Source organism: Canis aureus, unplaced genomic scaffold (assembly GCF_053574225.1).
Source record: "Canis aureus isolate CA01 unplaced genomic scaffold, VMU_Caureus_v.1.0 NW_027326476.1_RagTag, whole genome shotgun sequence".
Taxonomy (NCBI): domain Eukaryota; kingdom Metazoa; phylum Chordata; class Mammalia; order Carnivora; family Canidae; genus Canis; species Canis aureus.
Window position 1 is genome coordinate 265,724 of NW_027554417.1, and position 22,801 is coordinate 288,524.

Here is a 22,801-nt window from a genome sequence, read left to right on the forward strand (position 1 = left end):
TTTAAGAATGTGAATATTTATTTTCTTTATTGACCTTGCTTCCATCTTTTCGTTTTCGAGTGAACATCCTATTTTTCTCAGCCTTTTTCATTTCCATTTTTCTTTGCCTCTCTCTATATATTGTGCGCCTTTTCAAGTTTGTTTTTCATTATATCTGATTTGAGTGTGTCTTCGACTCTTAGTTTGCCCGTCCATGCTGTGCCTTTAGTGCAGTTTATACGGGTATTTCACTTTGTATTTCTTAGGTTTCCACAGTTTGGTGTGGTTTCTCTCATATTTACACAAGTTGTTACTTTTGACTTTTATTTGTACATTTTGGTTTTTATTTATTTATTTATTTATTCATTTATTTATTTTTATGATAGTCACACAGAGAGAGAGAGAGGCAGAGACACAGGCAGAGGGAGAAGCAGGCTCCATGCACCGGGAGCCCGACGTGGGACTCGATCCCGGGTCTCCAGGATCGCGCCCTGGGCCAAAGGCAGGCGCCAAACCGCTGCGCCACCCAGGGATCCCCATTTTCGTTTTCTTTTTAATCCAGTTTTAAATCTCTGACTTTTTATGTACCCATTTTTTTTTTTTTTATGTTCATCTGTTTCCATTTTTCGATGTCCTGTTTTTTATTTTAATGCTTTTATGTGGTAATCATCACTGGTTTCTTTCTGTTGATGTCATTTAGTTTGTTCACATACGTGTCCTCTCCAGTTCTTGAAGTACTTTGTTTTTCCCTACTTCTATTCTTTCCCTACTTCTATGTTAGGGAAAAGAGTTCTACAAATATAGAATGTTTACCTTGTGTCTCTGTATCTTCATGACACAAGTACTATTTTATTTGTTTTTTTGACTTTTCATATTTTTATCCCTCAGAAATATAGCCTGCATTTCATTCTCTGAGTCTTTTGTCTTTTCATTTTCTTTGTGTTAATGTCTTTATTTCTTCATGCCTGCTTTTAAAAATGTCTTGTTGAGCTTCTCGTACATTGCACGTTTGTGAGCGTCCACCATTGCTTCCCTCTCTTCCCCTGAATTTCTCTCGTGTTTATCCATATATTCATTTCTATCATAGTTTCTTTATGCCTTTCTCATTATGTGAGTAAATATTCTTTGCCTGATTCTTTTTTCTCTTTGGTTTTTCCCCACCATATTGTACAACCCCCTTTCTTACTGCTTCTACTGGTTTCCCGCCTTTAAACCCTTACTAGATGCAACTTTCTGCCCATGCATCAGTTTTTACTATTTTCTCATTTTCCATCTTATCTCTCAGACTTGCCATATTTTCTGCACCTTTATGATGAATATTTCATGAGAGTCCAGAGCGTTGTGTCTTTTGTGTACCCCTATATCTCATGTGTTCCAAACACCTGAATGGTACACAATAAATAAAAATCTTGTGCTCTGCCTTTCCTGACTTTCTATACTTCATTTCTTCTTGTCTGTTTAATATTTTTTAGCCATTCCTATGGTTTGTCTTTGTCTCTTTTCCTCTCAGGGTAGCTCTTTGTTGCAACAGGTTCTGAAATTTACATTTATGGGTGCCTTGCACTTTTCTTTCTTTCTGAGTCTGTTTCCATTTTCTGTCTGGAGTTTCTTTTATTTATGTATTTATTTTTTATGTATTTATTTGTTTTTACCTTTTTACTTCCCGTTTTCTCTTGTTCTCTGATCTTTGTTCTTTCCTTGGCATATATGCCCTCTACACGTTACTCTAAAAAATATTCAGGATTATTTTCTCATTTACTACTACATTACCACTTCTTGTTTCAGTTTTCTTCTTCTTCTTCCTTTTTTTCTTTTTTTTTTGACTTTGCTCTTGATTATTTTTCTCTCTTGTTTTGATGGTTATTCATTTTTTCACACTGAGACCCTGGGGTAACAACCAGAGCCAAAGGCAGATACTTAACTGAGCATCCAAGTTGCTGTTATCTCCTCCTGTTCCTAAATTTCCTTCCTTAAGTCAGACTTCTTAAATCCAGCAGACAAAATTATAAACTGGAATTTTTATTTATTTATTTTTTACAGGACTTAATGTGAACATGGCTGAGGAAGACTCATCCTCATCATCTGCTACTACCTCTCGGGAACAAGAACAACTTGAAAACAGAAACTTGATAGTTCCCTCTGTGGCTGCAGACCATCACACAGATGACTTGACTGAAGCCTCCACAACTCTGTCTGGTTTTGCCAGTGTCAAGCTTGGCACAGGCTCTGTCAAGAAATTAGTAATCAGAAACTTTAAAGGTAACATAATGATCATTTTATAAAGATTTCAGTTTTAGCTCCACATTTCCTATTGCTGCTTTTTGATTTTTGAATTCTGAGAGATAAAGTTATATTTTTTGCGGCACAGGTAAATTTTAGAAGATTTAGGAACATTGCTTTCCCAGCCACGATATAATCATGCAGTAACCCGTGACCTTTGGAAATTTGCTCCGTGCTTCACTTTTTTGTTTCCCTCTAAAATACATTTTCAGTTCTCTCTTAGATTTTGAAATACATTCTAGACTTCCAAACCTTTGTAGATTAGTTTCCCATCTTTTTAGTGACTAGATCTGTGTTATAGTGAAAAGTGGTCTTACACAGATAGTCAAAAAAGCAACAATTTAATTATTTGCTGACATAAAATATGTGGTAAAAATAATACACTTGGATGTGAATAATAAAATCATAAATAAGATCTAGTAGTAAGAATAAATGGATTTTATGCATTTAAAAGTTTTTGAGAAGGGCAGCCCCGGTGGCTAGGCCGTTTGGCACCGCCTTCAGCCCAGGGTGGGATCCTGGAGACCCAGGATGGAGTCCCATGTCGGGCACCCTGCATGGAGCCTACTTCTCCTTCTGCCTTCGTCTCTGCCTCTCTCTCTCTTTCTCTCTCTCTCATGAATGAATAAATAAAATCTTTAAAAAGAATAAAAATAAAAAAATAAAATTTTTGAGGAAATATTAATATAAAAATTAGAGACTCAACAATTACTGAATCAAGTTTTTTCACGTAAGGTTTTTAAAAGTAAATCCTTACATTTGTATTTTTTTATTTTATTTATTTTTTAAGGATTTATTTATTTATTTATTTATTTATGAGAGAGAGTTAGAGAGAGAGAGCGAGAGAGAGAGAGAGAGAGAGAGGCAGAGACACAGGAGGAGGGAGAAGCAGGCTACATGCCAGGAGCCCGACACGGGACTTGATCCCGGGACTCCAGGATCATGCCCTGGGCCAAAGGCAGGCACCAAAGTGCTGAGCCACCCAGGGATCCCCACATTTGTATTTTAAAAACCAACATTTTTGATATCCCATTAGGTTTCTCATTGTTTATACAGTTTAAAGGATGTATTCCAGCCTTGTTACTATCTTTAACTGTGAGGAATTTTGTTTGTTTAGAAATTCTCATATTCACTTCTTGTCTGCTTACAAAGTACAACTCTTGATTGTAGGGAAAATCTCAAATATTACAGAATTTCTGTAGAACACCCCACATTCTGTAGAACTTTTCAAAAATGTTTTTAATATTTTGCCCCCTAGTGGTTTTTCTGTTTTATCTGTCTAGAACCTAGTGCATGCTACTAGGTGTATTACGCAGAAGTTTGACTTTCAATTGTTGCAACTGTAAAAAAGCAATCTTTAGGAATATTTCAAATAACATGAATTCATATTATATTCATGCGTCGTTGAATGAATGAAAATTAGGACTTCCAATATCTTTTGGTATATTTCAATATTTGTAGGATAAATTTCAGCAACTGAAATGCCTTGGTCTATACCTCTTGTTTTCGTTTTTGTTTTGTTTTGTTTTCGTTTTTTAGTCGGTATTAGTCGATATTAGTAATTTGATCTGCTTTTGTTTTCATAGTTAAGGTTTAGCTGTATTAAATATCTCTTAAAGTTATTTAAATAATTTTGACTAATTTCACATTCCTACATGAAGGATTTAAAAAATATGCCTTTCTGTTTCACATTTTTAACACTAAAAACAAATTTAGAAAATACTCTAGTGCATTGAGTTGGAAGATTGAAATAGTATTCTACTGTTTTGAGTATCATCATACGGACTTTTGATTTTTTTGCTGACTTTTTTTATATGAACTTGTAGATTTGAAGCAACACTTCCTCTTCTTTTCTCATGATATAATTAATAATGGTTTTTAGGCTTTTAAAATAACTCATTCTTTCAGGGGAAATTTTGTATAATAGTAAATTTCTTGAGAGTGAATGTGATGATTAAAAACAAAGCAAAACAAAACAAAACAAAACCTGAGGCACTCGGGTGGCTCAGTCAGATGGATGACTGACTTTTGATGTCATCTCAAGTCTTGGTCTCAGGGTCTTCAGTTCAGGCCTTCATTGGGCTCCATGCTGAGTGTGTAGACTCTCTTTTATTAGTTCTGCGCTTGTATTTTTACTGAGGTGAAATTCACTTTACACAAAATTAGACTTTAACTGCTTTAAAATGGACACTTGTGGGTTTAGTAAATGACAATATTATGTAACTACCACCTGAGTCTAAACCTGAGACATTCTTTTAAATATTTTATTTATTTGAGGTAGGGGAAGGGAGATACCAAGAGAATGAATGAAAGAGTGAGTAAGGGGAGGGGCAGAGAGCGAGAGAGAAGCAGACTGGATTCTCAGCATGCTTGAGTGGGGCTCAATCCCAGGACCCTGAGATCATGACCTGAACTAAAACCAGGAGTCGGATGTTTAACTGACTGAGTCAACCAGACATCCCGGATTCTGAACTAAGTAATTTTAATCATTCTCATTTAGTCCTTTGTAATCACCTCAAACTGAAGCCCCATAAGCATAAACATTATCGTTTCCCTGCCCCTTCCTTTTGCTTTCCTATCTCCTCTCTACCAGATGGTCAGCAGTTTGCTTTCTGTCTCTATGGAATTACATATTCCGGATGTTTCATATAAATGAAATCATTCTGTAAGTGTCCTCTTCTGTCTGGCTTCTTTCACATAGTATAGTGCTTTTGGAGTTCATTCATGTTGTGTGGCATGTGTGATAGCTTCATTTTTATGGGCTAAATAAAACTCCATTGTATGGACATTCATGCTGCTATGAACATTTATGTCTAATATTTGTATGAATGCCTGGTTTTAATTCTCTGGCTGTATAGCAAGAAGGGAATTGTGAGGTTACATGGTAATTTTGTGTTTAACTAATTGAAAAACTGCTAAGGTTTCCCACAATTTTATATTCCCACCAGAAATGTACAAGTGCTCCGATATATCTACCTTCTCTCAAAAACTTGTCGTATGCTTCCTAGTAGGTGTAAAGTGGTTTATCATAATTTTACCTACATTTATCTGTTTACTTATATTGACTGAGTTTTCATACGCTACTTGGCCATTTGTATAAATTCTTGAAAATGTCTCTTCACATTCTTTGCCTAGTTATTAATTGCATTTATCATTTTTTGTAGTTGAATTGCAAGAGTTTTTATTCTAGGTGCTTGATACTTATCGGTTGTATGGTTAGCAAATATTTTCTCATATCCTCAGGGTTGTATTTTTGCTTTCTTGGTTTTTCATTTGGTGCACAAAAATTTTTACATTTTAGAGTAATGAGCTCCAAGAAATTTTCTTTTGTTGCTTATACTGTGGTGTCAAGAATGAATCTATTGCAAGATCCAGGATTATGAATATTTATCCCTATATTTTGTACCAAAATTTTGATAGATTTTTCTTTCATATCTATAGTCAGGCCTTTGATTTTGAATTATGTTTTGAATATGTTAGGTAGCAGTCTGTCTTCATTTTTTTAAATGTAGATATCTCGTTGTCCTAGTGTTATTTATTGGAGAGACACATTTTTACCTGCTCAGTGGTCTCCACACACCTGTTTAAAATAAATTTGTTTTAAGTGTATGATGATGTTACATTTCATCATTTGGACACCGTTAGTATTTGGCCATTGTCTCCTAAACATTTGATTCATAATCTTTTGTTTATTTATTAGATAAACCCTTGATACTGGAAAACTACACTGAAGAGGCATGGCAAAAACTAAAAGAAGCTGTGCAGGCTATCCAGAACAATACCTCTGTTCAGTACAGCTTGGAAGAACTCTATCAGGTGTGTGTTATTTTGGGATATATAAATACTCATTACTAGTAATGGAGACAGGACATATATTAGTAATTGTATTATATTTGCTTGCATCTATTTTATCATTATGCATTATAATCAGAGAATCCATCGAAGATTGCAATCATGAAGTTCAGTTTCTGAATTTATAATTGGTAGATTTATTTAGCTGCAGTTATGCTGTGTACACTCTGCTTTATGTATATTCTTATTCTTTGGTTATTTTAATTCAGTTTAATTTAGCAAGATTTTGTGTAAGTTTCTCTTGCTTTAAAAATAATCTAGAATGGCTTTTTATTAAAATTGGAGAGAAATGCATCGAATGACGAATGAACGTCAAGACTATCCAGGACCTTGTAAGTAGTTTACCCCATAAATAGATATTAGAAAGATAACTACATTGTTGAATACCAGTAGTTCTTTCTTTGTTTTATGTAGCATATTTACCTTTTTTCTCCATACAACTTTACATTAGCCCCCCCCCCCAAAAAATATTTCTCAAAGGAATACAGTAGAATTTTGGAGCTGTTATTCAGACTAATTTTTTTAACTTGATTTACTCTTTTATAACAACATAATCACTATTCATTTCCTTCTTTTTGTTACGATCCTAGCTTCATTCTTTGTGTTTTCTGGACTCTTACAAATTACAAGCTGTTAGCATTTTTTGGTTAGTTTTCCTTTTTACTCAAATCATCTGTTTTATAGGTAGTTGTATACCTTGATCTCATTTTTTAAATTCTCCTATGTGCACAATTTGAAATGCTGAACCTCAGTTCTTTTATATGAATACTTTAATCCACACTATCAGCTGATAGTCCTGATAAAAGCATTTGTCAGGAGATTCTATTCTTTCAGGCCTCAGTTTTCTCATATTTTAAAGTGCTAATAATAACACTGTAGTATTTAGAGCACAGTGTAATTTTGTTAGGTATAAGATGATGTATGATTGAGATAAATGATTTGAAACAGTATCTAATAGAGAGCACCTAAGTAATTTTGAAGCAGTCACTCTTTTTTCTCTAGCTCCTCCTTTGGACACATGGAATAGTTTTACACTCATATATGCCTTCTGTATATTATATGTACAGTCAGAAAATTATCCTTTTAGAGATATATGTGTATATTTTATAAATAGGATATTACTTATTCTCAATAAGTCTTGTACACTTAAGTATTTGTACTTACTCTCTTGAATGTGAAGTTTTTGTAGTATACATATTCTTTTATCCTTTTTTTATTACAGTGAAACAAACATAAGATATTATCATTTTAGGTTTACGTTTCAGTGACATCAAGTACATTCACTGTGTTGTGCCATTACTAGCACTACCCTAGTTCAAGGACTTTTTTCATTCCCCAGAGGGGAAGCCCATGCCCATTAAGGATTCAGTCTCCATTCCCACCTCACCTGTCTTCTCAATTTCTTTTCTATATGTAGAGAGTTACCTAATCTTGGTATTTTGAATAGTGGGAATTATGCAACAGGCAAGCTTTTGGAACTACCTTTTTTCACACAGTATATATTTTCAAGGTTTGTTTATATTGTATCATGTTATACTACTTCATTCCTCTTATAGTTAGGTAAATAACATTTCATTATGTGATACACCACATCTTTTTTACGAGTAATGAACATTTGAATTGTGGGTTGTTGTGAATAAGTCTTCTGTGAGCATTTGCGTGTAAAATTTTCTTTGACTGCTGGCTTTCAATTATTTTGGTTTTATATGGTGAAATGGAAGTGCTAAATCATGACACAGTTCTATACTTAAGTTTTTGAAGTATGGTCTAATTGTTTTTCACAGTGGCTGTCCCATAGTACTTTCCTGTACATTCTCTGTGAGGGAATGTACAGGATCCAGTTTTTCCACATCGTCCCTAACACTTGTTATTTTACATTTTTTCACTGTAGACATCCTAGCAGACGTGAAGTGGTACTCATTGTGATTTGCATTTTCTGAATGACAGTGACATGAAACATCTGTCTTCTCATGAGCTTGTCTCCTTGTGTGTGTCCTTTGAAGATTGTTTGAAAATGTGTTTTTCAAGTCTGCCTTTTATTAAACTGTATTTGTCATTTTGTTAAATTGTATGAGCTCTTGATATATTCTGGATGCTAGACTTTAAGATATATTGTTTGCAAGTATTTTTTTTTTTTTTACCATTCTCTGGATTGTCTTTCTACTGTTTATGAGAAGAGATTTTTGAAAGTGAAATTTACATAACAAAAAATTAACTTTTTCTCGTTTCAGAAGAAGTAAAATTTAGTGATTCATCACTTATATATAGTGTTCCTTCCATCACATGCCCTCCTTAATGCCCATTACCCAGTTCCCTTATCGTCCCACCTCTCTCCCCTCCAGCAACCCTCAGTTTGTTTCCCAGAGTTAGGAGTCTCTCGTGATTTGTCTTCCTCTCTATTTTTATCTTATTTCCTCTTCCCTTCCCCAGTATTGACCAGTTTTGTTTCTTAAATTCCACATAAGTGAAATAAATGGAATTTGTTTTTCTCTAACCTGTTTCACTTTGTATAATACTCTTTAGTTCCATCCACATGATTGCAAATGGCAAGATTTCATTCTTTTTGATAGGAATAATATTCCATTACAGGTATACTTCGCTTCTTCTTTGTCTTTTCATCTGTTGGCGTCCATTTGGGTTCTCTCTGTAGTTTGGGTAGTGTTGATAATGCTGCTGTAAAGATTGGGGTGCATGTGTGCCTTTTCAAATCAGCATTTTTGTATTCTTTGGATAAATGCTTAAGAGTGCAGTTGCTAGGTCATATGGTAGCTCTCTTTTTAACTTCTTGAGAAACCTCCATACTGTTTGCAGCAGTTTGCATTCCCACCAGCAGTGTAAGAGGGTTCCCCTTTCTCCACACCTATGTCAGGACCTGTGGTTTCCCGTGTTGTTCGTTTTAGCCATCCTTACCATTGTGTTTTTGATTTGTATTCCCTGATGCTGGAGTGACGTTTAGAATCTTTCCATGTGTCTGTTGGCCATTTGTGTTTCTTTCTTGGATAAATGTCTTCTTCTATCTGTTTCTTACTTAACTGGATTGTTTATATTTGAGGTGTTGATTTTGTGCAGTTGTTTATAGATTCTGGATACTAACATTTTTACTGGTATATAGTGTATTTATAATGTTGTATTGGATAAGCAGTATCTTACTAAATTTAATTTTTATCACCCAGATGGAAATTAAACAGTTACATTTCAATTTTTATTCCCCACCTGTGGCCAACACTGATTTGGTTTCAATTTTTTAATTTCATTTTTAAGGATTATCTTGTTCAGGATATTTCATATAAATGCAGTTAAATAGTATGTCTCTCATGTCAGTTTTCTTTCAGTTGGCATTATGTTTTTAAGATTCAGCTATGTTGTGGCATGTACCTATACATCATACAGTATACATCATACATATACAGTATACATCATACTTTATTACACTGAATAATAATTCATAATATGGATGTGCCAGAATTTATTTACTCACTCATCTCTTGAGAGAGCTATGATCCCATTTTTGATTGTTGTAAATAGTGCTTTTATGAACACAAATGTATGTGTACTTGTTTGAGTGGGGTTCTCAATTCATTTGTGTATACCTAAAGGAGAATTGAGAAATCATGTGATAATTCCATGTTTAACTTGTTTAGAAGCCGCAACATTTGTTCCTCAGTAGATGTACCACTTTACATGGTATTGTCCATATATATGAAGGTTTTAATTTCTCCACACCCTTTTCAACACTTTTTTTTTTAGTTCTGTTGATAATAGTCATCAGAGTGGATTTTAAGTAGTTCACACTGAAGTTTGATTTACATTTCGCAAATGACTAATGATGTTCAATATGTTTATATAGGCTTGGGATATTTGTATATTTGATTTTTTTGAGAAATGTCTATTAAGTACTTATATTAATAATATCACCTTAATAAAAAATGAAGTACTTAATAGACATTAAATTTAACATAACAAAATTTCCCATTTAAAAATATGCAGTTGGTTTCAGCTCAGTCATAATCTCAACGTTCTGAGACATTGGGCTCTGGCTCAGGGCAGAATCTGTTGAGGATTCTCTTCCTCCTCTTCTACTTTCCACCCTCTTTGCCTGTCCTTCTTCCATTGCACATGCTGTTTAGATCTGGGTTCCATTCATATATACTGTTAGAAAAAGTTCCAACTTTGCTTACATGTGGTATCAATTCATTTAACCGATTATTCTCTTCTTGTTGAGTGGTATTAGTATCCTTGCCAAGTACCAGTGGAATTATGGATGTATGTGTGTATTTATAGTGTATTTCTGGTTTTTTTAGCTGTATGCCTGTCCTTATTCCAAAATTATACTCTTTTGATTATGCTAGGCTTTATCATAGCCTAGGCTTTATTGCTTTTCCTATTTCCCCAGACTCCTCCTCAGATAATTCTAATTGGCCTTAATTTCATGTTTGCTGATTTTAACTTCAGCTGTTATATTTTCAGCTTTGGGTTTTTGCTTGTTCTTATGATATATTTTTATTGAAATTCTCCATTCATTGAGACGTGATTTAGCTTGTTTCCTTTGGGATTTTTTTTGGCCAAAATATAAAAGTCATTTTAGCATATGATAAAATGTATTGATTGTGGTAAGTCCAAGTCTTTGCTCCCTTGTGGGTAGCTTTCGTTAATTTCTGTATTCATAGAATGGGCCATATTTTCTTTTTCTTAAGATTTTAAATATTTATGCATGAGCGACAGAGAGAGAGAGAGAGAGAGAGAGAGAGGGGCAGAGACACAGATAGAGGGAGAAGCAGGCTCCATGCAGGGAGCCCGACCTGGGACCCAATCCTGGAAGCCTCCACCGAAGCCGCCCCCGCCCCCGCCCCCGCCCCCGCCCCGCCCCGCCCCTCCCCTCCCCTCCCGGGGCCGCGCAGCCCCCTATGCGCGGAGCCTCCGCCTGAGCCGCGCAGAGCCCCCGCCTGAGCGGCCGCCTGAGCGGCTGCCTGTGCTGCTTCCGGGCCGCGCAGCCGCCTCCGCGGAGCCTCCGCCCGAGCCCCTCCGACCTGCTCCCGGGTCCAGCCATGCGCGCGCTGCAGCCCTTTAGGGAGCTCGGCCACGGGTTGTGGGGCTCTCCCCGGGGCTCAGGTGTCTGTTAGTGTCCCAGGGAGCCTGAGGGCATCCCCGCCCTCCAGGGATCCTGCTCTAACGCCCGGGAAGATTGTTGAAGCTCCTGCTTCTCCAGGCGGGGCTTTCCTGTCCTGGGGACACTCACCCCGGCCTTAGCCCGGCTCCTCGAGGGGCTCCTCCCCCTCGGATGCCTATGGTTTCTTTAACCCCCTCCTCCCCCCCTCCACGCCCCCCCACACCCCCGCGTCTTCCTACCTTGATAGAAGCGTGAACTCTTCTCACTGTATCATTCCGACAGTTCTGTCTAAATCTCAGGCCGAATTCGTAGATTTTCAGGACTTGAAGGTTATCTAGGTAATTTGGTGGGGACAGGTGACTTGAGGACTCTACTCTTCCGCCATCTTGCCCCATGCCCCCACAATTTTTTTTAAAGTTTTAAAAAATTAAGTTTTGGTTAATTATCATACAGTGAAATATTGGTTTCTGGAGTAGAATTCAATGATCCATCACTTAAATACACCAGTGCTCCTCACATCAAGTGCTGTCCTTAATGGCTATCAGTCATCCAGCCCATTGCCACCCATCTCCTTCCATCAACTCTCAGTTTTTTCTTTATTACTAAGAGTCTCTTATTGCGGTTTCCCTCTTACCTTTTGCCCCATCCCGCCCCCCCCCCCCCCCCCCCCCCGTCTTCATATGTTTTGTTTCCCAAGTTCTACATGAGTGACATCATATGATATTTGTCTTTCTCTGAACTTATTTCACTTAGCATAGTGTGTTCTAGTTCCATCCACATAGTTGCAAATGGCAAGATTTCATGTTGTGATGACTAAGTAATATTCTATTGTAAATACACCAGTTTATCCACTCAACAGTCCATGCACTTTTGGACCATCTCCATAGTTGTGCTCTTTCCATAGCTTGGCTTTTGTTGATAATACATCAGAACGCAGGTACCTCTTAAAATTTGTATTATTGTACCTTTGGGTAATAGTGCAGTTGCTGGGTCACAGGTTAGTTCTATTTATAACTTTTGAGGACCCTTCATCGTATTTTCCAGAGTGCCTGCACCAGTTTGCATTCTTACCAACAGCATAAGAGAGTTCCTGGTTCCCAAATCCTTGCCAGCCCCTATTATTTCTTGTGTTAATTTTAGCCATTGTGACAGGTATGAGGAGCTGTCTCATTGTGGTTTTGATTTGTATTCCCTGTTAATGAGTGATGTTGATTGTCTTTTGATTTGTCTGCTATCCATCTAGGTATCTTCTACTCAGTTCCTTTTCTTCTTTTTTTTTTTTTTGCAAAGTAATTGAATTTATTGTGAGGGACATTAAAGAAATTTCCATATATCATAGAAACAGTTTACCCTTTCATGGCTTCATTTTCTTTCTTTTTTGATTTTTTTAATAATAAATTTATTTTTTGTTGGTGTTCAATTTGCCAACATACAAAATGACACTCATCCCGTCATTGACCCCCTCAGTGCCCGCCACACATTCACCCCCACCCACAGCCCTCCTCCCGTTCCACCACCCCTAATTCGTTTCCCAAAGTTAGGAGTCTTCATGTTCTGTCGCCTTTCTGATATTTCCTACCCATTTCTTCTCCCTTCCGTTCTAGTCCCTTTCACTATTCTTTATATTCCCCAAATGAATGACAACATATAATGTTTGTCCTTCTCTGATTGACTCATTTCACTCAGCATAATACCCTACAGTTCCATCCCCGTTGAAGCAAATGATGCGTATTTGTCATTTCTAATGGCTGAGTAATATTCCATTGTATACATAAACCACATCTTCTTTATCGATTCATCTTTCGATGGACACTGAGGCTCCTTCCACGGTTCGGCTATTGTGGACATTGCTGCTAGAAATATCCGGGTATGGGTGTCCCGGTGTTGCATTGCATCTGTATCTTTGGGGTAAATCCCCAACAGTGCAATTGCTGGGTCGTCGGGCAGGTCTGTTTTTAACTGTTTGAGGAACCTCCACACAGTTTTCCAGAGTGGCTGCACCAGTTCACATTCCCACCAATAGTGTAAGAGGGTTCCCTTTTCTCCGCATCCTCTCCAACATTTGTGGTTTCCTGCCTTGTTAATTTTCCCCATTCTCACTGGTGTGAGGTGGTATCTCATTGTGGTTTTGATATGTAATTTCCCTGATGGCAAGTGATGCAGAGCACTTTTTTCATGTGCGTGTTGGCCATGTCTGTGTCTTCCTCTGTGAGATTTCTGTTCATGTCTTTTGCCCATTTCATGATTGGATTGTTTGTTTCCTTGGTGTTGAGTTTAATAAGTTCTTTATAGTTCTTGGAAACAGCCCTTTATCTGATCGGTCATTTGCAAATATCTTCTCCCATTCTGTAGGTTGTCTTTGAGGTTTGTTGACTGTATCCTTTACCGTGCCAAAGCTTCTTATCTTGATGAAGTCCCAATAGTTCATTTTTGCTTGTGTTTCTTTTGCCTTCCTGGATGTATTTTGCAAGAAGTTACTGTGGCCAAGCTCAAAAAGGGTGTTGCCTGTGTACTCCTCTAGGATTTTGATGGAATCTTGTCTCACATTTAGATCTTTCATCCATTTTGAGTTGATCTTTGTGTAGGGTGTAAGAGAGTGGTCTAGTTTCATTCTTCTGCATGTGGATGTCTAATTTTCCCAGCACCATTTATTGAAGAGACTGTCTTTCTTCCCTTGGATAGTCTTTCCTCCTTTATCCAATATTAGTTGACCGTAAAGTTGAGGGTCCACTTCTGGATTCTCTATTCTGTTCCATTGATCTATGTGTCTGTTTTTGTGCCAGTACTTCACTGTCTTGATGACCGCAGCTTTGTAGTACAACCTGAAATCTGGCATTGTGATCTTGTTTTTTTAAAGCATCCTCATACCCCGTATCTCTTATTGGATCATTTAATTCATTTACAGAGTAATTATTGAAAGATACGAATTTAGTGCCATTGTGTTACTGTAAAGTTGATGTTTCTGGTGATGTTCTCTGTTGCTAAGCTCTAGCCAGAAAGCATAAAGGCAAATTCCAGAGTCAAATACATTTATAGCTCTTTGAGAACAAAGTCTGTATTTACCCCCCACCATAACCAGTAAACTATACTGGATTAGATTTTCTAAACTATACTGGATTAGATTTTCACCGTGGTAAATGGGTTATGTTAATATCAAAAGGCGCTATTACTGAAATGTACCGGATTTTTTCTTCATTAAATGTTCCTTTAACTGTAAGGGTTTTGGTAAAATTCCAGAGCTCTGAAAAAAATTGGTTCTACAGTTTTGCTGACCTAATTTTTTCTTTAGAGTTTTTTTTTTTTTTTTTAATACCATGTTTGGTCACATCACTCTAGTGATGTGGGGTATATTTTAATATAAGCAAAATGGTTTATTTTATTGCTTATTGCAGGCATTTTAAGCCACACTTAATAAAAATAAAATAAAAATGGTTGTTGTTATTGTACACATTATTTTAAATTCCTTTCTTAATTTTTAAATTTTAAACAAAGATTATTATCTTTTAAACATTCCCGAAGGTAAGATATAGGTTAACTTACTGTTTAGCCAACTAGTTTCATGGAATTGTTTTAAATTTTAAAAAGTTAATTATGGTGAATGTCTGGGTACTTAGAATTACTGCTTACAACAGGCTTGTATATACTCACTTGGATGGAAGAATTTTAAGAACATTTTCTTCATATACTATAAATTTTGAGATTGTTTTTTATTATTTAATAGTCCTTAATATGTTAAACTGTTCCTATTCATTTACATATTCATAAGAAATAAGTTCATGATCACTAGCCAGTTTTATCAATAAACGCAGAAGAAGTGAGCTTGGTTATTTTCAACTTACGCATATATGTTTCTAATTTTTCAGAGTGTTAAAAACCTTTGCTCCTACAATTTATCTGCAAACTTATATAAGCAGTTGAAGCAGCTTTGTGAACAGCACATCAGAGCAGAAATTCATCAACTCAGAGAGTATCCTTTTTTCCCCTTTGAGTTGTTTATCTTCTTTTGTCCAATTTTCTATATCGATATCTGAGTAAAAATACTAACTTGGCATACGGGGTTAATATTGTTTTTGTATTTTTATGTTCTGTTTAAAAATGAGGGGTGCTTGGATTTAATGGTTAGCATTATTCAGTTTTACCAAATGCTGTCTTTTAGTAGTCTTATCTTGCATTTGCAAGATCTCTGTTAGTTTTAGAATATAAACTTTTTCTTAACATTATCTCATATATTCTTTGGATACTGGCCCTTTTCTAAAGAAAATGGATAAATGCTGGCAAGATCATGCTAGACAAATGGTAGTATATAAAAACTGTACTTTTTAGCTAAAAGGACTACTATGGAATGTGTTAAGTGGTCTCTAAAAGAAAATCAAACAATATCGTTAACTCACACTATTTAAAAACATACTTGGAAATGCTTTTATGGTAGAAGTCTATTCTTAGTTCTTTAAGATTTGTTTTAGTTTATTGGTGTGCATAAAATTAGGAAGGGTTTTTTTAAGAGAGATATTATATTTTAGATATAGACAACTATAATATTTAACATAAATTTAAGATTAAAGAAGAGCTACAAATTATGCCAGATTTAGTCTCACTAAATAAATACTACTATAAATTAGTAATTGTCATTTGAGGTTTGAATATACAAGGGACTGTGCTATAAAGGCATTGGAGCTATAACAAAGGGAATTATACTAAATTAGGTAAATAGGCATTTTAAATATCTCAACGATATTTGAAAATGACATTTTCAAATGTATCAATGTTTCCGTGTATATCTGAATATGAAAATATGCAAATTATGGCTGCTTTTTAATTTTGGCATGATAAAGTAAGTATAAGATAATATAATGTGTTAATACTCTTAGTATAAGTTTTGAATTTTTATTTAATGTGTAGAAGCAATGCTGTGAATTCAAATCTTCACTAATGAAAAGTGTATTTCTCAGTTTCGTACATAAAGATTAAAAGGTTTTGATGACTGCCTCATTTCCTCCCTGGTTATAGGCCTGTTCAGGTTTTCTATTTCTTCCTGTTTCTGTACTTAGTGATTTTCCAGAAACGTGTCTATTTCTTCTAGATTTCCTAGTTTATTGGCACATAGCTGCTCATAAAATGTTTTTAAAATCATTTGTATTTCCTTGATATTGGTTGTGATCTCTCCTTTTTCATTCGTGACTGATTGTTTTTTTTATGGTTCTTTTACAAAACATCTCTTTGGGGGTATAATGTGATACACAATAAGGCACAGATACTTGACTATACAGTTCAATAAGTTTTGACATATATATCCTTGGTCATCCCTGCCTCTGAAACAGAACAGGAACTGAACATGGGTCCCCTCACTCTGAAAGAAAAATCTGTGGCTGCCTCCATTAAGAGAAGAAAGAGCTAATCTATGCTTCTTCTGTAGCTTACTACAGGCGATAGTAAGGGAAGGGAAGGGAAAGGGAAGGCGATATGAACTTTGATTGTTTAAATGAATTGCCCTTCATATTTGGTTGATTTAATTCTTTGTATTTGGAGTTAAGATCCATTCTCACTCATTTCCAGTTCTAACTCATGTCCTCGTTAGTCATACATGGCTACCATATCACAACTTTCTATTTTTCACCTTTATTTAAAAAACTGGCTGTGAATCCTGGCTCAAAATCAAGGCTGTGAGCTTTGCAACTATCAGTGTCCTTTAATCTCCCACAGCACTGTCGCATGACAAGTTTCTCTGGACCTCATAATTAACTCTTCCTATAACAATTCGAAATATTTTGTGCAGAGTTCCAAGTGGAATCAGCAGAGAGGTGCTGTAAATGGTTTAAGTTAAAGCAAAAACACATATTTTCTAGAAACAGAATATCCATGAATACAATGATTGACAATGTTAAGGTTGTACAAGCACATTTTAAAATCTTATAAATGTAATTACATTATTTATAGTGACCGTAAAATTGCCACAAAAGTAAAAGTCTATAAAACCATATTGAGGATATCTTTGTGGTTTTGATCCTGATTAAAGGATGGTGTGTCAAGGAAAACATGCATGACTTGTATGTTAATTATTCCATGCAGTATTTAACCAGTCAGTTTGGAATATACTTTCTAGAAAAGTCCTACTGCTTTACATAAAGTTCACATGTTATCACTTCTGTGCTGTTATCTCTTTATACCGCTCTGGTTTTCTCTTCTCTTTTAGTTTCTCCTGTTTATATAAATAAGTTTGTATTATACTTTAAAGGTGTGTTTAAATTATTAATGCTCTACTTATTCTTAGATTATAAATTCTTTAAAAAAATTTTTAGATATAATTGAGGCATAACATTGTGCAAGTATAAGATGTATGATGTGATAATATGATACATTTATATACTACAAAATGATTACCAGAGTGGCATTAATTAATTAATACCTTCATCACTTCACATAATTACTATTTGTTTTTTGTAGTAAGAGCATTTAAGGATCTATTCTCAGTACCTTTCAGATATTTTTCAAGTATATGGGTGATTAATTTTGATCACTAAGCTTTATATTAGACCCCCCCAATTTATTCATATTATAAGTGAAAGCTCATACTTTCACCAATTACTGTTTTAAATTTAAAACAATATGGGCAGCCCTGGTGGCGCAGCGGTTTAGCGCCGCCTGCAGCCCAGGGTGTGATCCTGGGACCCGGGATTGAGTCCCACATCAGGCTCCTTGCATGGAGCCTGCTTCTCCCTCTGCCTGTGTCTCTGTCTCTGTCTCTCTCTCTCTGCATCTCTCATGAATGAATACATACATACATACATACATACATACATAAATACATAAATAAATTAAATATTTAAAAAATAAATTTAAAATAATATAAAAACATTTCCTAACAAATTAACTTTTTATTATGAAATTAATATAACTAATACTTAGAGTTTCTCATTTGAATTTTCTAGTGCAGTATTACTAGATAACACACTAGTGAAAATTATTTGATTTCATCAATTTTTAAAAATATAGAGGGTACTTGACATAAGAATGTTTGAGAACTGCTGTTCTTGTATATGCTTACATTGCAGTTAATTTGTACATAACCAATGTATTCATAGTAAAAAATTCCCTTGGTACTTTGTCTTCAAATATAAAGCATAAGATTTTATATTTGTACATAGATTTTGTCGTAGTGCATATTCCTGTTAATTCTTCTTATTTCTTTTTGTTTACTCTTTACAACTCTAGCTCTTAGTCTTCTAATCCTCTATAGTTTTTAAAAAGATTTGTTAAGCAAACTGTACTTCTTACTAATAACTAATATTTTAGCAGTTTTTACAAAGTGAGAATAATCTACGTGGATAAATTTTATTTATGTATCTCCATTAATCTTTACTATTTAAAAACTAGCAATGTGGAAAAAGGGTGATAAATTGGAAAGTTATCTTTCTGGAATAAATATGTTGCTGCCTATGTTTGATTTAAAGATTGATAGCAATGTTTATATATAATGTACTTTTCTTAAGAATTAAGATTTTATTAGATGAATAATAGTTTAACCCCAGAATCTTTCAGACATAATGTTTTACCTTGTTTTATTTCTGACAGAGCATGATTAGGAACATCTTTCTGTTCCTAGATAGAACTTACGTTTTTCAAATTTCGATGTTGTCTTCCATTTGGTAAGGATTCAATCATTACTTGAAAAATTATTATGTGTGACTTATGATCACTTTTTTATCTCCTAACTGAAAGAAGACATAATAAGATGAATTTATAAACTTTCAAATATAATTTTGAAAACCCGTTTTTCTCTATGTGTATCATGAAACTTAGAAATGTTTAAAATCATGTTAGAGCGCATGGTAACATAGCTTATGGGATAATTTATTATAAAATTATATTACTCAGTGTTAATAATTGTTTAGGAGACATATTATTTCTAAGTTAATTCTAGATAATGAATCATATTTCATACTTATGATGGAAACACTGGGAAGTTGTTAATTGATACCAAATTATGCTAATGAAGGCTAAAAAATCTAAAGGCAAGTGTAACAGTTTTAGAGTCACCCTGAATTTTGATTTATTTTTTAAAAATTATGGAATTATGCATGTCATCCAGTTGTCTTTATATACTCTGAAATCTTACGTTTATTTTAGTTGACTTCAGACTATCAAAAAACAAAGTAGAAGAATTTAACCAACTGTAGATAGAGTTCAGCATCAAAGTATAATTTTTTGAACTATGGATAATGCATTATTACATCAAAGTATAATGGCAAAAAAGACCCCTAGAATTTACAGTTTTAAAAATATATTTATTTAGGTAGGTTTTTTTGTTGTTGTTTCAGGGACATGGGCCTTGAATTATTTAAATCATATATAATTCGTGATCAGAATGTTCAGAGTAGGACCGTAGATGGAATTCTTCTGTTAATTGAAAAAGAAAGAAATGGTGAGATGATTGATAGATGTCTGATTCAGAGGCTTTTAAGTATGCTTTCTGATTTGCAGGTAAGTAATGCTTAACTTCTATTACTTTGCAGCTAATTTCTAATCTGGTATTCTAAATATCAGTTTTAACTGAGTTTTAAAAATATATTGCATTTTAGATTTACCAAGTATCATTTGAGAATAAATTCCTAGAAGAAACAAACAGGTTCTATGCAGCAGAGGGAAGGAAGCTGGTGCAAAAAAAAGAGGTATTTGAAGACAATTATAAACTCTAACGTTATCTGTAAAACAGATCATTAAATACTTGGTGGAGAACCATGTTTATAATTCCTATTTAAATTTTGACATACTTTTCTTGCTAATACTTATTTTTTTTCTCTTCTTGGGCATTTGCTAAAGGTTTGTCAATTTTGTTGACCTTTCAAAGAACCTGTTTTTGGTGTTCCTGATTTTTCTTTTTTCTATTGTTTTTCTCCTTTCTGTTTCACTAAATTCTCACAATTACTTTCTTTACTTGCTTCAGGTTTAGTTTGATCTTTTCCCACAGTCTTTATGTGGAAAATCAGGTTTAAAAACAACAGAAAGAGTTAGTTTATTGTTTTAAGATCTTTCTTTTTCCAGTGTAGCTATTTACAAATATAAGTTGCCCACTCAGCATATGTCAGCTGCAGTCCTTAAATTTTGGTATGTTCTAGGTTCATTTTTCACATGGTAAAGTATGTCCTACTTTCGCTCTTAAGAAATGTCTTGTTTAATTTCCTCATATTTGTGAATTTCTGAAATTTTCTTTTTCCCCCCATTTCCACTTCATTATAATAAATGAGCACATTTTGTATGATTTCATTCTTTTAAAATATTTTCACTTGTTTTGTGGTTTGATGGGGTCTTGCAGAATGTTCCTTATACACTTAAGAAGACCATGTATTGTATTATTCAGTGGTGTTTTGCAAATGTTTTGTTAGTTCTTGTTTGTTTAGTTTTGTTAAAGCCTTCTGTTTCTTTGCTGGTTCTGGTCTTAGCATTTTAGCCATTATTTATCTTATATATGATTTACATATATGTCATTGGCTTTTGAAGTCACCGACTGTTGTTGAATTTTCAGTTTCTCTTTTCATTTCTGACAGCCCTTTGCTTCCAGTATTGTATGGTTTTGTTTTAGTTATATTAAAATTTCAAGCCACAGTGTTTCCAGTTACAAATTAAACTCAGTTTTATAATTCTTGGTATTCTGGCCATATGGAAATGAACTGAGGATGTAGCTGGGTCTTAATCAAACTAAATTTATTTAGGCCAGACATGTTTTTGTTTGCTTGCTTGTTTTGTTTGTAACTTTTGTGCTTTAAGTCCTATAATTTTTAGACATAATAAGTTTAAAATATTCTTTTCAGATTCCTGGGTGTCTTTACCATATCAAGAATCTCCTAGAAGAAGAAGTAGACAGAGTTAGAGCCTACCTAAGCCTTAACACACAGTAAGAACATATATCGTATAATTACACATAGGATTATTATATGTTTTTTACGCTTTGAGATTGCAACTATTTAAACACATCAATAATTACCGTGGGATATGATGAAATTATAAATTTATTTCCCTTTTTGGCTAAGTTCTTCTCTCCCTCTTTTCTTCATTTGTATCAAAGTAATGAAAATTCCTGACAAATAGAAATTTCTTCATAAGTTTATTTTTCAAGTTTTTGATGAGCCAAAGTAAAGAAACTAAGTTTGGAAAATAGGTTGTTGATCTTTTTGAATTATAGATGAAAGAATGGTCTTTCTGTTAGATAGACATCTGCTATTATTTAATTTTCTCCAATTAAGTAATGATAATTATAACTCATCGTAGAAGTTCAGGGGAACCTGAGTGGCTCAAAGGTTGAATGTTGGCCTTTGGCTCAGGTCCTGGAATCGAGTCCCATGTTGGGCTCCCTGTGGGGAGCCTGTTTCTCCCCCTGCCTACATCTCCATGTCTCTCTGAATAAATGAATAAAATATTTTAAAATAAAATTAAATTGAATCAGGAGAAGTTTATGAATAAAATTCAGTCTTCCTGAAGACCATCAGTAGCAATTTTAATTTTATGGCATAAGTTATAGTGGGAACAAGAAATCAAGATTGATAACAGTAATATATGCACTAGCATTCTGGAAAGCAGTTTTATCACTCCAGTATGAGAATCTTTTAGTGATGTAAAACTTTATTTTTAAAACAGGAAGCTACTGATTGCTATTGTAGAAAAGCAACTTCTAGGTGAACATTTATCAGCAGTTCTTCAGAAAGGTAAACAAGTATAGATACGTTTAGCTAAATAGTATTAAGGAAAATAATTTTCAATTTTTAAGTAATTTTAATTTCTGTGTTCTGTGCGATGTCTCCCTTTAAAATGATACATAAAATGAAGGTATACATACATCTCAAAAACAGTAATGTGGTAAAGTTTTTTTGGCTGTTCTTAAAAATAGTCTTTAAAACATCTTCCTGATGTTTTAAAATTTTAGATTATAAGTGCACTTGAGCACATGTTTTGCTTTACTTCTGGTATTTTCCCATTCTTCACATAAGGTTAACATTTGCTTAACATATACGTATTGAATGTTTACTTCTTGGTGCAAAACAAGTAGATTTGATACAGGGTGAATGCTTCTTTAGAAGCCTTTATTAAAGTGAGTGCATGTAAACTAAAATTTAACTATTTTTTTGGACAAGAGAGATCTAACATAGAATAAGAACACAAATACTGAACCTTTTTTTCTGTTTGATGTAGTTTTGGAATATAAGTGAGGCTTGATGGGGTAAGGTCTGGAGCCAATGACCAACAAAGAATTCTTGTGACATCTTTGGAGCAAAAATGGTGGCTTTATTAAAGCACTAGGACAGGACTCATAGGCAGAAAGAGCTGCTGCCCCAGGGTTGTGAGAGGTGGCTGACTATATACTATGTGTTTGGGACTATATACTGTGTGTTTGGGGTAGATAGGAAAAGGAGGTTTCAAAAGGATTTTTGTACGCTAAAGAGAACTTACCAAAGACCTTACCATTGCCAAGGTAAGGTTGTTTTTCCTTCTAGTAAAGCATTAACAGTTGGGAGCTTCCTTCTGGAAGCTAGGTTATTGTTAAGAATGCTTTTTCCTTGTTAAGTCACTAAGACTTCTGGTAAATGGAGGGGG

At 34.6% G+C, this 22,801-nt stretch overlaps 1 protein-coding gene across 6 annotated transcripts in view; it reads left to right on the forward strand.

Annotated features, from left to right (window-relative positions):
- The window catches only part of LOC144309531 (cullin-4B-like), a 72,865-nt gene that overhangs the window by 242 nt on the left and 49,822 nt on the right, over nucleotides 1-22,801 (forward strand). For 5 of the 6 annotated variants that reach the window (XM_077890613.1, XM_077890615.1, XM_077890618.1 and 2 more), the window contains exons 2-10: nucleotides 2,020-2,238; nucleotides 5,960-6,075; nucleotides 15,082-15,200; nucleotides 15,460-15,514; nucleotides 18,788-18,861; nucleotides 19,534-19,696; nucleotides 19,795-19,884; nucleotides 21,025-21,107; nucleotides 21,848-21,915. In XM_077890613.1, the coding sequence (XP_077746739.1) occupies nucleotides 2,034-2,238; nucleotides 5,960-6,075; nucleotides 15,082-15,200; nucleotides 15,460-15,514; nucleotides 18,788-18,861; nucleotides 19,534-19,696; nucleotides 19,795-19,884; nucleotides 21,025-21,107; nucleotides 21,848-21,915 (973 nt within the window). In that variant the 5' untranslated portion in view covers nucleotides 2,020-2,033. The remainder of the gene's footprint in view (nucleotides 1-2,019; nucleotides 2,239-5,959; nucleotides 6,076-15,081; nucleotides 15,201-15,459; nucleotides 15,515-18,787; nucleotides 18,862-19,533; nucleotides 19,697-19,794; nucleotides 19,885-21,024; nucleotides 21,108-21,847; nucleotides 21,916-22,801) is intronic. The other variant, XM_077890616.1, reaches the window with a different exon arrangement.